Genomic DNA, 18930 nt, shown 5'->3' with positions numbered 1-18930 from the left:
CTTAACTTCTACTAAAAGGTGATTTAAAAAAAATTACTGATGACTGACAAATTACTGGTGATTTAAATTAAAAAATCTATATGTTAGACAAGGCCATTAATTTTGTTGAATATAAACTTCACTACAGTTTTAATAGTTAGTAAACTAAAATTACAATTTTTCTTGTTATTATTTAGTGAGAAGATGATGAAAATTGTGTCCAGCAAGAGCAGCACTGACACGGCAGGTAAGATAATTCACTTTTAATTTACAACTTATTCAGGTATATTAATAGCTCTAACATTACAAACATCCCAGCTTATGGAAATGTCAAATTTACTTAAATTTCCATGGCTGTACTGTCAGAACTAAAGTTTAAGTGCAGGATATGGGAGTCGATCACATCTTTAAGAGAGGAATTTCTGACAGGTTGAGATGGTATTTGGAATGAATTTCCCACCTGTGCTGAATGGTTTAAATGAGATGCAGAGCCTCTGCATCTGGTGAATTTTCTGGTGACTCGTCCTGTCTATAGAGTGTGTATGTATCTGTTATTAACCCTAGATATGTCTCGATTGCTATAGAAGACTAAATATTTAATTCCTTTTCTTCTCACCTCAACTTTTTCTAAGGTCCTTCTGTCACTAGGATACTACGGATGTAATGACACCAAGAAATTTAGCAGTCAGCCAGACAGCACTTTCCCTGATTAAGCCACATTGATCTGTTCCTAATTATTAGCCTGCGCCTAAACTGTTCTGAGCAAGCACCAATTAAGGAGCCAGTAAGAGCCGGTCTTGTTTTAGCATCCCACCTGGAGAGCTGTTAAGTGTGTAAAAGATTGAGTTAAAACTGTTGGCAAAGAAGATTTCCATGTGGTTGAAGCTCTTTGTGTACGGGCTGCTGCTGGAGAAGTCCGCAGGGTATTCGTGTGCTTATATGCCTCCTCTTCACCTTTGTCATGCACTGAATGCAAATACGGGCAGTTCCCTGCTTCCTGGTAGTGCTGTTCCCACAGGGAGGTCTGTGCCCGGCAGGTAGTAAACCACACACATTTATTAGCAAACCTATTATGCTCCTAACTAGCCTTTCTGTTGGAGCTGTTAGCTCACGTACAGGATTCCTGTTTGTCTGGAATTGCACTATGTCCTCCTAATTGACAGAAACCAAACTAGACCTGGAAACTATCAACCACGTGGAAGAGAGAAAGAGCTAAAGTCCTGGTACTGAAGTTTTGCTCCCAAGCCACTCTCTGGTGCTGTTCCAACTCTTCCCTTCTGGATGGGAAGAAGAATACTCAGAGCTTTGAAGAAATAAGTTGTAATTTTTGAGTTTCAGACAATATAGTGAAAAGTCTGTCATTACTCAAAACAGCCGCAAAATGGTCTTCAGTTTTTCCCTATTGCAGTGTCCTTATAGACTGAGAATTTATGGCATTTCCCACTTGCACAGGCCTCACCTCATATAAAGCACTTATGAAACCCTCACAACCAGCACATACAGTGCCTTGTGTTCCTCTTTGTAGTGCATTGTAACAGCAGCCTCTCTGCTTTCCCTGTGATGGAACCAGTTCAGACAAGTACTTGGTTGGGGGCACTCAGTCGGAGGACCTGATCTAAGTGGGTGCTGCTTTGGGTGGGAGTTTGGGCCTCCAGAGGTCCCTTTAAACCTGAATTATGTAGTGGTTTGTGTGTGCATGTGTAAATGTGTACTCAACTGAGAAATGGCACAGTATTCATTGGGAAAACAACCTTACATAAAGCAAAAGTGGAGATTCCCTGGGAAGTCATACCCAGCCCACCAGAACAGTGTGGTTCATCAGACCAGCAGCCATTTTCTGGCATTGTTGTTCTCAAATACTCCTTATTCACTACCTTATCATATGACTTGAAATGATAATATTACATCTAACAGATGCATGTGCAAACATAGTGGGGAGATGGAGGGTGGAGACTTAATTTACTGTCGCAGGCCAGATCATCTTCTGTCACTTACTGACAGAGACATTGGCTTTGTCACATGGCCATATGCCTGTCCAGTGTGTGAGTAAGGATTCCAGCATTCAGCTTGTGCTCTAGATGCCTTTCTCATCGCTTGGGAGAAGGGGAAAGGACAGTGGGAGCAGCCATGCAGCCAGCAGTCTACAAGGATCCCTAGCAGTGCTATAAAGTATAGTTGTAACTCCAGCACCTCCATCCCTATACCCTGTCCTTCCAACATGATTCAGCCACAAAATTAAATTGTAGCAGGTAGGGAAAACAAGGTGTGATGACCCCAGTATACTGCAGTATTTTAACCCACAACAGCTATTACTGAAGACTGCTGTGTAAAAGAATAGTCTTGTATAATGGAATATTTTCAGACTTTTGTTCCTGGAATTGCTCAGGACATGGTCCAGTGAGTCAATGCAGTTTGGCTTACTTGAAAATAAGGCAGTGTGCCAGAATATACTACAGAATGTTTCTCCTTTTTGTAAATATGCTTGGGTTCAAACACACCAGCAGAAGCTAGAGACACTTCTGCTGACTGCTGTTTTGTTCTTCAATTCACCCCAGTCTTTATTACATATAGCCATTTAGGCAGTGACTCTCACTTTACAATTCCACTTGATAACTGTGCACTGGAGATATCAGTTTTAGCACTTTCAGAGACTATTTGAAAGACAAAGTGGTATAAAATGTTGATTGAACAGTCCTTTCTAGAACTCTGATAAGCAAAAATTGAATTGCTTCCCATTCTAAAAAATAAAACATCTGTGCAAGTTAATATTGTGTCATCAATGTTGAACCAACATTGTATTTTATAGTATGTGTTCCAATGATAGGAGACCTTTGTGCAAAAAATAGACTACATCCATTGGGATGGGAAAGAAACCAAAATTTCCAAACCCTAGATAACTCTATGTAGCTAGATTGTGAATACTCTGTTTGGTATGTCATAGGAACCAAAGTGTTGTATTTAACTTGCTTTTGCTCTGCTGGTCTGTGGAAGCCAGTGATTTCTTTAGCCCCAAATATTAAGGAATCTGAAGAAACCCAGCTTTTTCACTGAGGAAGATGAGTCTGGAATGACAATGCTTGTCTGCATTTCTTATCTTTTATTGCTTTAGGCTCAGTTCTTTCATGGGGGATGGGTTCAAAGAGCAGTAACCCTCCACAGACTGGCTATGTCTCTTCTGCTAATGTCAGGAGAAATTCCATCTCTGAATCCTTATAAAGATCTTCAGTTCCTGAGACACAAATGGCATCAAGGAACTCCTAGAAACAACACGTGATTCTAAAACCAAACCATACTAGTAAGAGTCACCAAGAGATTACTAACAAATACCCTGAGAAATACTTACACACTCTCTTTTCTGTCATATTTTTGTTCATCAGCTGGGGATTGATTGATAGACTAAATCCTGGATTCATTTATTAAATTGGGATCAGTTGTTTCATGGATTACCAAGAAAAGAAATATCACAAAACAAGAGGGAGATGGCAGCAGGGGGAAGTATTACAAACATAGGGCCCAGATTTGATTCCTCGTTCTTTGTGAACTGTCTTGTCGTCTGTGCATATCTGTGTGCCCTTCTCACGTGCATGACTCTTGCTATGATGACCTCTGAATTAAATCATTGTCTATATCTGCTTGCTTATCTCAGATTCAAAGACAGATCATGCTAGTCTTAGAACTCTGTCAGCATTTGCAGACAAAATATGATCCAGAATTAATTTTGGGTCAATGAGGTGAAGTTGCATACTAATGTATATATAGAATAGTTTATTATTTTGAGGCTGATTTAGTGCCATCTAGTAACTGTCACGTCTCTCCAAATAATGCTTGAAAATATTGTGTCTCTTTAATTAGATTAGTTATTTGTGAAAAAAAAAAAAAAACAAAAAACATTGTGGAGTGTCTTCTGATGGCCTTTTGTGCCAACTGCTTTGAAATAAAATCTTAGCATTTTAGAAAGAAAAAAAATCTGGAAAACAGAAGGAGAGCAATGTCTTTGCAGCCATTGCAAAGGTCAGGTGTCAGAGAGTAGAAGTCATGTTCCTTATCCCCTGAGCACACAGCAAACCTTTCCTCTTTCTGCACTTCAGTTCTCTTTGTACTCTAAAATGGCAGTGTAGTTCATTAGCCTTTGTAAAAAGCTAACTTTTTTATTTGTACATATTAGGAAATTATGGTGGGAGGTTGAATTCCCCTTACTTAGCTCAAGAAGGGGTTTATTTAAAAACCCAAGAGCCAGTGCTGTTTCTTTCCCTTTAATCCATCTGGCCTCACATCTAATCACAAAGCTACAGCCTGGGACTATTTCCAACAGTGAGCTACACTCCCTAGATGAAGCAGCCCCTCATTCAGCTGCCCTTTTATTCTTCTTGATGAAAATATGAATTTGTGAGAAATCAGCTGCTGATCGTTATTGCTCACTCAGTGTCCTGTGTTTCACACCCGCTGGAGTCTGCAGTCCCACTGCATGTTTCCCAGGCTCTGGGCACTCTGCAGCAGGGACACTGTGGCAGCCAAGAGCACCTAATGGTGAAAAGAGGTGGCTGAGGCAGCAGTGAGGAGGAGAGCTGCTTTGGAGGGAGTTGGAGACATTTATTGCTTACAGAAGCAGATCACAGTCCATCTACACTAAAAGGAAAGCAGGCACCCCTTCCTGAGAAAATATGTGAATTGACTGGGGTCCAGCATGGGGGGAGGGACTGGTGGGGTCTGATTCATGCCTTGGCAGCCTCATCACAGGGTCAGGGGCTGAGGTTTTGGAGCTTTTGCTTGAGGCAAAGAACAGCAGAAAGGTAGGTATGCTTTCAAAAATAGTCCAGATTTGTGGCTGGGGATCAGAAATCTTGGAGGCTTATCCACATTTTTCAGACTCTCTGGTGGTTTCTGTCTGTAAGGTTTATGAACTAAATACCATTCTCTTAAACAAAAAAGGCAAAAAATAGTGCCTGTGGGAGGGAAATAGATGCTTGACTGTAGGAGAAACTGCAGTGTACATGTAGACAGATAAGTATTAGCATACATTAGACTGAAGCATGGAGTGGGTACATAATGGCAGTGAACAAGGACTGTTTATTTCTTGAGTGTTGCTTTCTGTTAAGGAGCTCTCTGAAAGTCAAGAGACCATTGAATCATACTGGAGTATAGCAAAAATGTGCAGCAGCTTGCTCAGCAGTGTAATTGATGAGTGCTGTTGTTGAAGCACCAAGCAGATCTAGCTGGAGCAGGTTCGGGGACAGTGTAGCATTACAACAGCCTGCACCAAGCTAGAAGAGCTTTTTGTCTGAGCATGTCTCCAGAAGCCCATGGCATGGCACACTGTATGTAGCATGGATCCAGCCAGAGGGGCCTGTGCTTTTATTGAGCAGAATTGCAAATGAAGGTAAAGTAACAAATAGGATTCTTAAAAATTCTTTTTTAAAAAATAAAAACAGGCTGGTGTGATTTCCATCCTTTAAGAATGCTTCCCCCAGATGAATTTTGCAAAGGTTGTATTTGAGGTATCCACACCTGTTGGAAAAGGAGTAACAGTGTGTTATTGTGCTGAGCTGTAGTCAGGACATTTGGAGGAATAGTTCAAAAGACTACAAGGGATGAGAGCATGGGGAGAGAACCTCCCACTCTGGGAGTCATACTCATTCCAGACAGAAGATGTGTCATGCACTTCAGTGCACTGAAAATTTGCCTTCAGCAGGCAAAGCTCACAACACTGGTTTTTGTTTGATTTCATTAAACTTGATAGAACGTGTGCTTGTGGGAGCAGATGATGACCAAAATCCCTGTGTAAAACCATTGATGAGCTATTTTCTGTTTCTTCAGTTTTCTTTTTTTTAATCATAGAAAAGGATGAAATTGAAGTAGGGAATGACCTAATAATAGAATAGAATCATGGAATTATTTAGGTTGGAAAAGACCTTCCAGATCATCCAGTCGAGTCATTAACCTAACACTGCCGAGTCCACCATCAGGCCAGGTCCCTAAACACCACATCTACACATCTTTTAAATACCTTCAGGGATGGTGACTCAACCACATCCCTGGGCAGACTCTTCCAATGCTTGATGACCCTTTTGTTGAAGAAATTTTTCCTAATATTAAATGTCTCTGGCTGTAACTTTAGGCCATTTCTTTTTGTCCTATTTTTTGTTACCTGGGAGAAGAGACCAACTCCCATCTCCTTCCAGCCCCCTTTCAGGCAGCTGTAGAGAGCAATAACGACCTTGAGACTCCTTTTTTCCAGACTGAGTACCCCTAACTCCCTCAGCTGTTGCTCATCACACTTCACCAGTGTGCTCCAGACCCTTCACCAGTTTTGTTGCCCTTCTCTGGACATGCTCCAGCACCTCAATGTCTTTCTTGTAGTGAGGGGCCATAGTTCAGGGAGCAGCAGCCATCTGTGCCATTTGGGATCAAGGAATAAGGTGGATTTGGCAGTGTGATGATGAGAAGAATTTGCAGGACTATGTAGTACTGGACTTAAAAAATGAAGTTTGTCATAATGATAGTCTGTCATTTTGTCTGTTGGGGAGGGGGGAAGGGACACATTAGAAAAAAAATTTGAAGAATATGGGTGTGTAAGTGCAAAATGTGAGAAGGAGCTGACATTTCTATTAGCTGATGAGCTGGAATTTGCTTGTTCTCTCTAAATAGAGCTTCTTCCCAGGTACTTGAGACTGAAAAGAACAAGCTTGGCATTGTTCCTGTGCAGAGGAACAGCATTCTTTAACAAAGTTTTATGAGGACAACAATGATTATTTTCAGAGTGTGGCTCAGCTCATTTCCTTGTGTTATGCTGTATTCCTTTCTGACAGACTAAAAGGGAGTGGGGTGGATGCAACTTGGCTGGAGAGCCTCTGCCACACCATCATTTAATTTCTCTGGTTTTATAGGGTTGCTGCTGGAGATACTTGGTACAAATAATGCAATTGTCCTTTACGCAGTGAAGCAAGATTTTCTATAGAAATCTTTTCCCCATATTTGGCAGCCTGACTGAATCCATCTCCTGTGATGATTAATCAACAAATATGTAGTTCAGGAGTCCTATGAATGATTTTGCATCAATTTGGTCTCAGACATCTCCTGGGAGGACAGTCCCAAAGTTACTTTCAGAACCAATTTGATTTGTTGCTGTTTTGTGTAATCTGGAGTTACAACTTATTATCCTATCTCCACTACATGTGGTAGAAAGCAGTCCTGGAGTAATGCAGTGCTTTAGTACAACTGAGGTTCCAGCAAAGATACACTCTGATACTGTGCAGGCTTCCCTCAAAATATATTGGATAAGGAGGTGCCAGTCCCCTGTTCGCATCCGTCATTTGCTTTTCTCGTCCATCTGTGTGAAATACCTGTAGATTCAGTGGGCAGAGGAGGGATCGTGTTTGCACTTTCTCTGCTGTGTACTCAACCTGTACTGCTGCTTATTGCAGGTGCTGCCAACATACCTGGGGGGAAGAATGCAGTGGGAGCTGTGGAGTCAGTTGTCATCCATCACCCCGCTGGAGCCCCAGCAATGCACGTCAGCCTGCACGGTATGAAACGCAACGTGTCGGATCTGCGGCTGCAGCTGCATCAGATGAAGCAGCTACAGGTACGATTATCTGGATAATGCTGGGGAAAAAGGTGGGTTGTCAGCAAATGCCTTTTTTCCTCCTTCCCCCTCTCTCTTTTTCTCTCTTTTACCTTTTGTACAAGTGAGTCTCAGTAGCAGAGTTCTAGCAAAGGGCAGACACAACTACTACTACAGACACAAAAGTTTACATAGTCCTTGAGGTGTGAGATTTAGCTCAGTTAAACTACTGCTGCTCAGATATTGCAAAAAAAAATCATTTCTAGCTTTGTTGGATACCCTATACATTAAAGCACTATTTATATTACAGTAATATCAAGTCTGTGATTACAGTTTGGACCCTGCTATGCTATGTGCTGTATGCCAGAAGAACCATGTTCCTGCTCCATACTGTTTACAGTTGAGACAGATCTTAAGTCCCTGAATAAACAACTTTGATGTCAGAAAACCCAAATGTAGCTGAGGATCAGTAGATATGCATTAAGGCAGAGTTTGAGTCCTGTATTTACAGAATCCAGAAAAATAGCCAACTTGAACAGTAAGAAAAATGGTAAAGTTGCTGCAAAGGTTTGTGTCCTACTTACACTCAGGTTTCAACAATACCTTCCTAATACATGTCAACACCTCAAAACCTGCAAGAAAGGATACAACCAATGAAGAGTTAACAGAAATACTATGTTGGCACATGCAGTCGTGCTGCAAATATAAATATATACTGTTCATCTCAGACACTGTAAAAATAAGCATATGCAGCTGTACAGGTCTTCAGCCTTTTACTTGATTGGAAATTGAAGAGCACTGTGTATTGTCTCAGAAGATGGAAGAGAAGGCAGAGCACTTTCTTGTAAGACAAAGTGGACAGTGGGGGAAGCTTCAGTACTCTGCCAGTCCTCCTTACCCAGAAAGTGACAACACATGTTAGCTGCTGTAGGGCTGCAGCTACTGGTTTTATAACCAGGGTGATGGTACCATGTGAATCACGTTTGATTTGCCGATAAATTTTAGAACAAAATAATGATAATACAAATCAGAGTTCAGAGCATGTTTTACCTTCACCTCCTTATCTAAAGGAAATTAAATTATGAACCAGTCATAGAGCAAAGGAGCAGAAGGGTGAGGTAAACATCAGTATAGGAAAATGTGTCCAACTGAAGGTCCTGTGACAACATCCTGTGCTCTGTTTGCTGGGAATGCAGAGATGGCAGAAGATGTTTGGAGCAAAGAGTTGTGTCAGGTGACTTCTGCCTGTGATACAGCTCCCATGTATTTATATTTTCGGTTTAGGATGAGTATGCTCCAATAGCAAATGTCCCTTTCAAAAGCTATTCTCAGCAGTGCTGCCTACGTGCCAGCCATCGTGTTCCCCATCTGATTTGAAGACACTGGCATGTGATCTCTGCCCTGGCACATTATGTGTAAGTGCATATTTTTCCACATTTGTGCTGCAAACCACTGCAGCCCCTCTGTCCTTCTCCACAGCATGTGCCAAATGCAGCTCTTGGCAAATGCCTTCGGTCTGACCCCCAGTTGTGCTCAGCATGTGGCCTCAAAGTGGCTGGAGGCTGCAGTGCTGCTTGGAGGCAGGGAGTTCATCCTTCTCACAGGGCTGCCCACCAAGGAGGTGGCCTTTCCCCAGCTGAGCTTTGTCTCTGTGGCCCTGCCCGGGGCAGAAGCTTTGCTTTTGATCAGACCTAACATTGTGGCACACAGGAGTGAAAAAGTTTTTACCATCTGCACAAATCAATGCTGCCAAGGAGGTCTTGAGAAGGGAAAAAGGACATATCCCGAGTGTGCTCATTAACTCTGGCTGGCTTCCTTTAATTCTGAAATTATAGCAAACTTGGTGCATTGAGCTAATGGGAAGTTGAGAAATTTTGAAAGTCAGTTGGAAGAACCTGTAGCTCAAGGGAAACTTTGGTATGTTACACATAAATTCCATCAATGAGAGTTTCTGTCATGGCATTCCTGAACTATTTTGAAAAAAAGGCTCACAATTTGTAGGGCAGCAAGTGAAACAGGCGGTGTTTTAAACTAAAGAGTGTTGCAATATCACATTTTAAATTAAATATGTTGTGCTATGTTTTTTTCAAAAATAATTATAAGTAGAAGGGAAAAAGTATTTTTCTGGTTTCCCAGATTGTTTTCATTTCATGTTTGACAGTGCTTCCTATTTTTCAATTTCACTGTTTCTCCTGGTCTGGCAGTCAGTTTGTTCCTGTTTGTGTGATTTTTTTTATACAGTGACAGACTAGAAGAAACACTTCAAAAAATGAAAAAGATTGCACAGGCACAAAATTTGGCAGGATAACTAAGAAACAGGATCAGGACATAAAACTATGTTTAATATTGTCTATTGTTTAATTTTCAATTGATGTTACCACCGTAAGTTCATACTAATTTTCTTAATAGAATCAGAGAAATACATGATAGAAAAGACCCATTCATTTGTGTATCCTTTGTTTGTGCTGGCAAAATCTTCTTTTTAAACCATATCCAGCAGCAATGGATCCAAATTTATTGATTCACACACCAGATAAACATACATTGTAAGATGCCACCAAAAAGTTAAGATGTGGTTGGATTTTGAACAGAGATTCGTAGCACACAGACATTTATCTTATGGCTGTTGCTAGAGGCTGTGTACACCTCTTGCATGTTCTAAGTGCTCTGATTTTCAGAGACATTCAGGACAGACTAGCTTCATGGTGCTGTGGAGTTTTCCTCAATGCAAGAGATGGGCTGTAACCCAGGCTTTGTCCTGAATGGATTTGTCACTGGTAAGAATTGAGCCCATGATGACTTTAGTGGCATTGTTCATTCTGTGCTCCCAGGTATTAAGAACTCTTAGTAGCAGGTTTGAACCAAGCCTTGGAGTACATGGTTTATATCATTAGCTTGCATGTGGACTGGATTTTTTTGTCTATTCCTTCTTTTCTTTAATTGAACTCACTTTAAGGGGACGCAGTTAGATATGATTAATGTTCCCCATTAGGAAGGTGTATGCATGCATCCTTTTCCTTCTCTCAGGGCACCGTTTGCAGGGAAGTGAGTGCTGCAGAAAAGACAGAAACTGTAATAGCAACACTGTCATAAATGGTATATGATACTCAGTTTCATAAGTGTAACTTTGACTTAGAATTCAAATATATTCTGAGCTGCATTATAGAACTGGAGACGCTGGCTTTAATCAATTAATGGTACCAAACTTCAGGAACTAGGTGTTTAGATTCTACAGAGGTCCTGAGCTGCAGGTAGCCAGCTGCTGTTTGTGGCTGTGCACTGGAGTTCATGGGGAGGTGGGAAGCTCCCATTGGGCAGGTCATACTTGTCTCCTAATGAGGAGCAGGGTTGTGAACTAATACTTGGTTTTCTAGTTACCTGTCTCATAGATAATAATTGGTTCAAAGGGAACTGAACTAGTTATCAGATCATTCTTGGAGTGAGTACCAGAGGCAGGGCTGAGGTACTTGTTGTGTGAGAGCAGTGACAAGTAATGGCTGAAGAACAAGGTGAAGAAGAGGGGCAAGGAGGGTATCTGGAGAGATTGATGAGGCTGAAAGTGAGAACCAAGGGTAAAGAATGTATTGTAAAATGTAGGTGAACTTAATGGGAAGAAATGATGATGTCTAACTCAGTTCAGAAGGCTGAATGATTTCTTTATTATAACTATGCTATAACATATTAAGATACTATATAAAGGAAGATACTAAAACTACATACTTTCTCTAACTACTATAACTACGCTTAACTTGTGACCTTGTTTGCAACAGTTTAGACACAGGTGGATCTGATTGGCCATCAGACCCAAACAATCTTCACCAGAATCACTCCAGGTAAACAATTCTCTAAGCACATTCCACATGAGAAAAACAAGGAGTAGAAATAGAAATTGTTTTCTCTTCCTTTCTCTCTGTGCACTTCTATGAAAAATCTTGAGAGAGAGAGAAATATGTTGCTACAGGAATGTATGAGAGGATGCTAGAATTCTAAAAAAGCATGCTAAATTTGTTTCTGTTTGATTGCTTCTTGGAGTTACAAGGTCAGGTAACTCTAATTAGCAAGTAATTGCCATTTATTCGTGACAGGAAAGCCTGTATTGGTTTTCCCTACTTTTAGCACGTGCCTTTAGAACTTCAGTACTGTTTCAAGAAAGCGTCTTCAAGAATGAATGTTTAAGATGGTTTATTTGGCTTGTTTTCAAGCAAGCTTATAGTACAAAAGGTTCTGTTGAGTGGAACCAGCATAACTATGGCAAATCCATAAAACATCTTTTGTTTGAGCTGGTGGAGTAACTAGCAGAGGTGGTCAGAGGGGCAAGTGGGGTGTGCACTTAGCCAGGGAGTGTCACATCTGATTCTGCTGGCAGAAGAAAGGTAAGAATGAAGTTCAGTACCAGAACATGGAGGTAAATGGGATGGCCGGAGAGTGCCTTCTCCTTCTGAGCCACAGCTCTCTCCCTGTGCTCCTGCTCTCCCTGCCTCATGCTGTCCTTTGGCTGCTGACTGACACAATTGCTCCGCTCCCACAGTTCTTTCCTTTGTCTCTCTGAACCCCTATGTACCTCTCCCTTCTCGTCTTCTGACCCTGTTCCCCAAGCATGAACAAACTCAGGTTTTCTATAACTAGCCAATTATTGCATGAATTTTCATAGAAATAGTAAAAACATTTCTTTGCGACCAAGACTAAGTCATGTCCCAAATTTAAAGAGCTCACTCCAAACACTGAGGTTTGGGAGTCTTCAACATACAAGATTTTTTGGAATCTTGCTGTGTTACATTTTTATTGCCTATCCTTATTAGCAGAAATAGATGAACTTTTATGACTGAAACTTCCTGGTATTGTTCAAGCACTTCATAAATGGAAGTGACAAACACCTTAGCTGTACACATCACAACAATAAATATAGCTCCTCTACATACCCCCATAATAGGAAAAAACATGTGCCTGCCATTTCACAACCTCATACACTCACACACACTCAGTTTTGCTATTAGTGGAAGTCCCTGTTACCAGCTGAGGAACATCAAGGACTTAAATTCTGGACACCTGAGACTTAAGTCTAACTCTGTTACTGACCTTCTCACTGACCTCGGATCAGTTGTTTCACAGATGCTAACTCACTTCCACGTGTCAAATTTCCCCACTTTTTAAAGAGCTGGGAATAAATTGTATGACTGAAGTGTCACATGCTCATTCACTCATTTATTCATTCATTTAGGTTTTCCTACTTGAAAATATGACACAATGAAAGAAGTGTGTATCTCAGGTAGTTGTACTGGCCCTGCAGTAAGAGATTTTAATTTATCAAATCCAAACACTATTCCCATAATGGGGAAAATACACATTGTCTTCAAAATAATCTAGGTTTTATTTATATATTTCTGTGCTGTTGAAATGTTTTCAGCTTCATATTTTCACTAACTACTAACACTTCTCTTTATCTGAATTTGAGCTAGCTCCTGCTTGTCACAGCTCAGATTTCACACACACACACACACACACACACACACATCCCCCTGCAGTGAGGTGTTACCCTCCCTCTCATTGTAGTTGTGTAGTTGGAGAAGAGAGAAGAGGAACTGAGTTTGTTTCTCTTGCGCTCATATTGGTTGGAAAGAATTGTCTCAGCAAAGGCACTTTTTTTTTTAAAACTCTCATGAATTCTCTTAAATAGATTTTGGAGAAGGCTTACTACATTATACTGTGTTGTAGGTATCCCATTTTTATGATTCTTCCTGTTAGGTCATAGGTTTATTTTGTGTGTTAAATGTGATTTGGTTGTTAAGCCTGGATGTTTAGAAGGCAACTGACAGTTCAAGTGCTAGTTTTAAAATGGGAATTTTGTTCCCAATTAAAACAGGTGGTTTTTAAAGTCTTACAGTATGAAATGGCTCCTGGGCTAACAGAGTTGTGTTCATGTTGCCTGTATCTTAAAACTGTGTCTAGGTGGAGTCCTGCTTATCACTTTGAATCTTGTGATTTGCGTAACAGACTTAAACAGGTTTGGTTTGTGAGTGTGGCTCATAGCTGCTCCAGGGCTACCCACAGAAGAGTACAGCCTAGTTTGCATTCTTACCTCTGTTTTGCTCCCGGAGCTTACTATCAGCAAGACAATTAATACTTGAGTTACTTACCATCAGGCTAAGACAAGAAAGAAGGTGTGAATTGAAGTTCTCAGAAAATTGCTGTATTATAAAGGGTTTCTTTTTCTGGTGGGTAAAGGAGGTTTTATGTATTGCAGATGAGCTGTATACCTGTACCAAATTAGACCACATGTTACAGTCCTTCCTCTGCCACTTGAGAGACTGAAAATCTCCATTCTGAAAACAGCAGTGCATTCCAGCCACGACATTAATTTGTGGGATTATCCACTAGGCACGTATTGGCTGTGAGATGCATAAGCTTGTGTGAGGTACATGGAAAGGGGAAGTCAAGCATCCGGCATTCTCGTGAGGTGTAATTAATTCTTGATTCATGTTGAACCAAGCAGAATAAAGGGGCCACAATCCATGCAGAAGTTATGCATTGAAGGTGATATACTGATCCCAACATATTTGGTTATCAGTTTGAAACTGGAAGTTATATATATAGATGGAATAATGTTTATAGGTACAGCTAAAGAGGGAGAGAAGGTGAAAACACTCACTCACTGTAGGATGGTATTTATCCTAACCTTCTGAGCTCTGCAGTGTATTCTGTTGCCAGGGATGTCAGTCAAGCAGGAAAAACTGAAGTTGATTTCTTTTCTGCAACAGCTGCAGAACCAGGAGATGCTGAGGGCAATGGTGAAGAAAGCAGAGCTAGAAATCAATGGCAAAGTGATCGAAACAGTGAAGAGACTTGAAGATCCTGTGCAGCGACAGCGCAACCTGGTGGAACAAGAGAGGCAGAAATACCTCAGCGAGGAAGAAAAGATTGTAAAGAAGTTATGGTGGGTTGAGAAACCTCTTCAAATTGTTGCTTTTGCCTATCTTTTTCTTCCATAAAGTAGAAACTTCTACCACCAGGTAAACTGCATTTGTATATGCTGTTCTAACTACGTTTCCTTGTCGTGTATAACATTGGCTGTAAAACCATGTCTGTGTTGTTCAACTCACTGGTCCTGACTGGGAGGCCTTCTCTGCACAGCCCACTGGGTAAATCCCAGCAGTACCAAGAGTTTCTGCCTCTTCAGAAGTCCCCTGTAAAAGGAGAGGACTAAGGCCATGCCCACCCCTGTATTCTGAAAGCCTCCCTCTACCCTAGTTCCCCCTTCAGCCTTATGTATTATGCTTTAGGGAAGGAGGGAGCAATTTCCTCAAGAGCAAAGGGATTCAAAGGAAGGTAATGAGTTTGGCTTTAAGTACAAAAATCAGATTTCAATAGTAAATGCTTTGGCTACTGCATGGGAGAGGTAGGGGAAGTTCAAATAGAGGAGTGAAATTTAATTACAGTCAACAATGCCAGTCCTTGTCTAAACTGTATTCACTGAAGTTTCCATCTGCTTAACTGCATAGCTTGTTTTGTTGTAAAGTTCCTTTGGAAGATTCTGGTTTTTTCCTCAGAACTTTGGCCCTCCAAGACTGGTGGGATCAAGTTGTTTGATTTAGTTCAGAGTCAGCAGGAGGCAAGATAAAGCTGAAATTAATAAACAGTTTAACTAATTCTAACACTCACATTTTTAAGATGTTATATAACTAATCATTTCTCATTGCTGCATTTCACACCTAAAGAATTGCTCCATAATAGAGAAAAAAATTCTAGTCAGCTTGTCATTGGAAATTATGACTAAAGAGCCATAGAGTACAGTTCCGGACAGCTGAAGAGAGTAAATTCCTTCCTATTGATCAATAAGTTGTCAGATTAATACTTTTTGTAATAAAAAAGGTGCATCTGTAAAGAGAAGGTTGGGTGTTACTAAGGGAGAGTTCTGTGAAGAAAGGTTGAATGTGTAGTAATGGTCCGTGCTAGTGTAATTAATCCTCTCAGCTGATTTGTAGTCTTAAGTAATGCCCTTCCTGTTCCTCACTTCACTCGTGTGTAGCTCATTGCCAAGTTCCTATATTGTCTGTTCTCTATGGAAAGAGCAATTTGTGTGATGGCTGTTTATGGCATTGACTCATAACATGGATACAGAGTGAGGTCAAGTGCCAATGGCATTCGCTGTTACAGCTGTTCATTAAGGATAGGACTTGGATTGCAATATGGTTCTGTTTTACCAGGTTTTGGAATTTTTCCTGTTCCCATAGTTTCTGCTACTTCTGTGCTACTTCATTTGTTAAAGTTACAGGAAAATTTCTTAAATCATTCAAATGTTACTTCACCTCTTTTAGAGACAAGCTAGAAACAAACATTTATTTTTAATCACTTTTGTCCAGTGAGATTCTTTTGTCATGTACTTGCTCATTTGCAGGGTCAGAGCCCAACAGAAAAGTACATCTGACAGCAATCATTTCAGTAGCTGATGGCTGTTCATAGTAAGAGCATACAGCACAAAATTACACATCAAATGTCACTGACATTATTGAGAAAAAGGTTAATATTCTTTATAGGCATTTACAACTAAACTGATCCCATGCAGATGTACAAACAAATGCAAAGCAACAGGGCACAAAATTTGCCATCTCTTAGGATTTCAACTGTCACCCTCTTGATCTTTCCTAAATCATAAGACTAAATCAGTAGACTGTCTTCATGTGAGACACTGGAATCTAAGAATTACTGCAATACTTGCAAAAGTGTATTTACTACTCTTAGGTGGTAGATCTCAGCTTAAAAAGTCCTTCCTTCTGCAATTGAAGATTGTTACTTGATCTTCAGTTTGGAGGTTGGATCAGATGACTCACTGTGGTGCCTTCCAACCCTACCCATTCTGTGATTCTGTGAAATAAGGAAATAAACATATTGGCTGTTCCATGTTGTAAACAGCAGAAATGTTGGTGTGCATTTCAAAGCAAGCATTCTGTTGAGCAGAAATTTTGCTCAACAGATTCATAATGGTGCCTACAGAAGTATGCCCATGTGTGTCACAACTGTAGCAGGATTACAGTTCAGAGGGTCTCTAATGAAACCTGTTAAACATAGTGTTTATGTTCACTTGTGACAGTGAAATACACACAGAATTAAATGTGTAGGTTTTTTTCAATCTAGTCTTTTGACTCAACATTAGAGATGTTATGTATAGCACTTGCAGATACTAGATTTAAGATTTACCAAAGACAAATTACTATGTCATGATACATTGAGTTATGAAGTATTTATGTCATAACAAGCATGTTAGAGGTGTGACCACTCTATATTGTAGATTTTAAGCATTTTAATAGAAGGGAGTTATAAGCACAGTATTTAAATTATAGTCACATCCAATCTGTTCAATTGGATACAATCCACAGTAGCTTACAATTTATACTTTGTTAGGAAAAGTATCAGATTTTTTTAATAATAATAACCATGCTCCATGAAAACAAAACTTCACTTAGCAATGTGGGAGAGGTAGTAGTAGCAGATACTTGGGGAAGCATATCAGAAGAATCTCTTTCATTTGTTTTGGAATTGTTCATCTGTCAATCAATCCCGAGATTCTTAAATAATACATAGCAGAATATTCACCCATGCCAGGCTAGTCATTATGTTATTATAGCCACTCCCTTTCCACTCCCTCTTTCCCCACTCATGCCTTTTCCAGCCTGAGAAGTCTTAGTCTGCTTACCTAAGGCTTCTAGAAGCCTTTCTCTACATTTCATCATCCTGTTGCCTTTCTCTGCCCTTTCTGTGGTGCACAGCTGTGGGATGGGGAGACAGGAGAGTCCTGCAACAGCTTTGTCGGATGCAGGCACACCGTGACCTCGTGCATGGTGTGATCTCCCTGTCCTCTTGTTCCACGGGAGCTTTACATTAAATATCCAACAGCTCACTCACAATGGATGATCATCAGTTCTAAGGTCATCACTGTATATAAAACCTTAGGGTTTTGGGAGGTTATTGGTTTTAGGTGGGGTTGATTTTGGTTTCAGTTCTCCTCTTCTCATGAGCACACTTTACAGGTATCAAGAGTTAATTTAATCTTTGGTGTTTTCTGGTCAGTTAGTACCAGATGGTCCATCTGCAGTCCTCTGCAGCCACCTTTCATTTGCATTTCCCTGAATAATATAATAGCCTTATGAGATTTTTTTTGGTTTTATTATTCATCCTTTTTTCTAAATTATTTATAGTATATTTAAAAGCACCAACCCTAGCAGTGGTCCCTGTGGAACCCACCAGCAAAGTACATTCATTGAGTTAGCTGTTCATTGATCCCTTATCTTTGCTTCAGTGCTTTATCCATGAAAAAATTTCCTCTTGTCCCATGGCAACTTTGCATTCTTGAAAGCTTTTCCTCAAACACCTTGCTGATAAGCCTTCTGTGGTATACTTTGTCTCCAAGCTTCTGTTGTTTGTGGATTTGTGAGACTTACCTTCATTTTATACAAACCATGTTAACTCCTACCTAACACAGCAAATTTATCCATTGTTCATTGATTCTTTATTGTTTATTCTGAATTTTGATACCTATCCATCACACCTAAGTGTCAGTGTCACCAGAGTACTGTTCCCATGATATCCTCATACCATTAAAAAATGTTATTTGTATAATTTATGACACTTTCTGCTAATCTGGTTCCAAGGCAATTTTAATCAAGAAGTTAGATGCTTAGCATTAATAGTTCAGCTGTTTCAGCCTAGAGTTGCTATAGAACTCCTGGGCAAATACCATCTGGTCTGGGTGATTTGTTACCATTCATTTTGTCAGTTTGTTTTGTAGCCTGTTCTACTGATACTGCAGTCTGAGACAGATTCTCTGAGGCTTTTTTTGCCTAAAGAAAGATCTCAGGACAAGAGTTGCCTCAGATTCCCCACGTAGAATATAGATGCAGAAAAAATACTTCTCTTATATTAGCCTTCTGAAACTGCATTAATGTGCATGTCTTGCTAAATTGCTCAGGCCAATCTGTAAAGCCAAGTGTTTTCCCCAGTGAGAGAAGAGAAATTCTAGAGACCACCAAGTCTGTTTCAGTCTTTGGGTCCTAAGGGATTAAATTTCTTTTCCCTTGCAATTAGCAACATGGGGCAGTGTAATGTGGTATCCCCTGGGTAATTCCAGGATCAGTTGTCTTGTTTGACAGTATATGGAATCAAAGGGATTTGTGATGACCCTTCTATTCCTGATCAAAGAACAAAGGGGAAAGTGGGCCACTGTCAGCTACCTTAAAGTCCTTCAAACATTGTAAACTGTTCTGTGTTTTCCTTTCTCTTCTTTCTACACATGAACAAATTTAAGCATCTTTCTTTATCTGTTTTATTGCCTGGTAGATGCAAATATTTGAGGAGCTGCTTTTCCAGTGCTGATCTACAGAAGGGAGAAGGGATACCCC

The 18930-nt window shown here is 40.3% G+C and overlaps 1 protein-coding gene across 4 annotated transcripts in view; it reads left to right on the top strand.

Annotated features, from left to right (window-relative positions):
• The window catches only part of KIAA1217 (KIAA1217 ortholog), a 178075-nt gene that overhangs the window by 137045 nt on the left and 22100 nt on the right, over positions 1-18930 (top strand). For all 4 annotated transcript variants that reach the window (XM_053945692.1, XM_053945687.1, XM_053945677.1 and 1 more), the window contains 3 exons: positions 177-226; positions 7401-7561; positions 14296-14471. In XM_053945692.1, the coding sequence (XP_053801667.1) occupies positions 177-226; positions 7401-7561; positions 14296-14471 (387 nt within the window). The remainder of the gene's footprint in view (positions 1-176; positions 227-7400; positions 7562-14295; positions 14472-18930) is intronic.

Source organism: Vidua chalybeata, chromosome 1 (genome assembly GCF_026979565.1).
Source record: "Vidua chalybeata isolate OUT-0048 chromosome 1, bVidCha1 merged haplotype, whole genome shotgun sequence".
NCBI lineage: Eukaryota > Metazoa > Chordata > Aves > Passeriformes > Viduidae > Vidua > Vidua chalybeata.
Note: the sequence above shows the minus strand (reverse complement) of the source record. Positions and strands in the feature narration are given on the sequence as shown.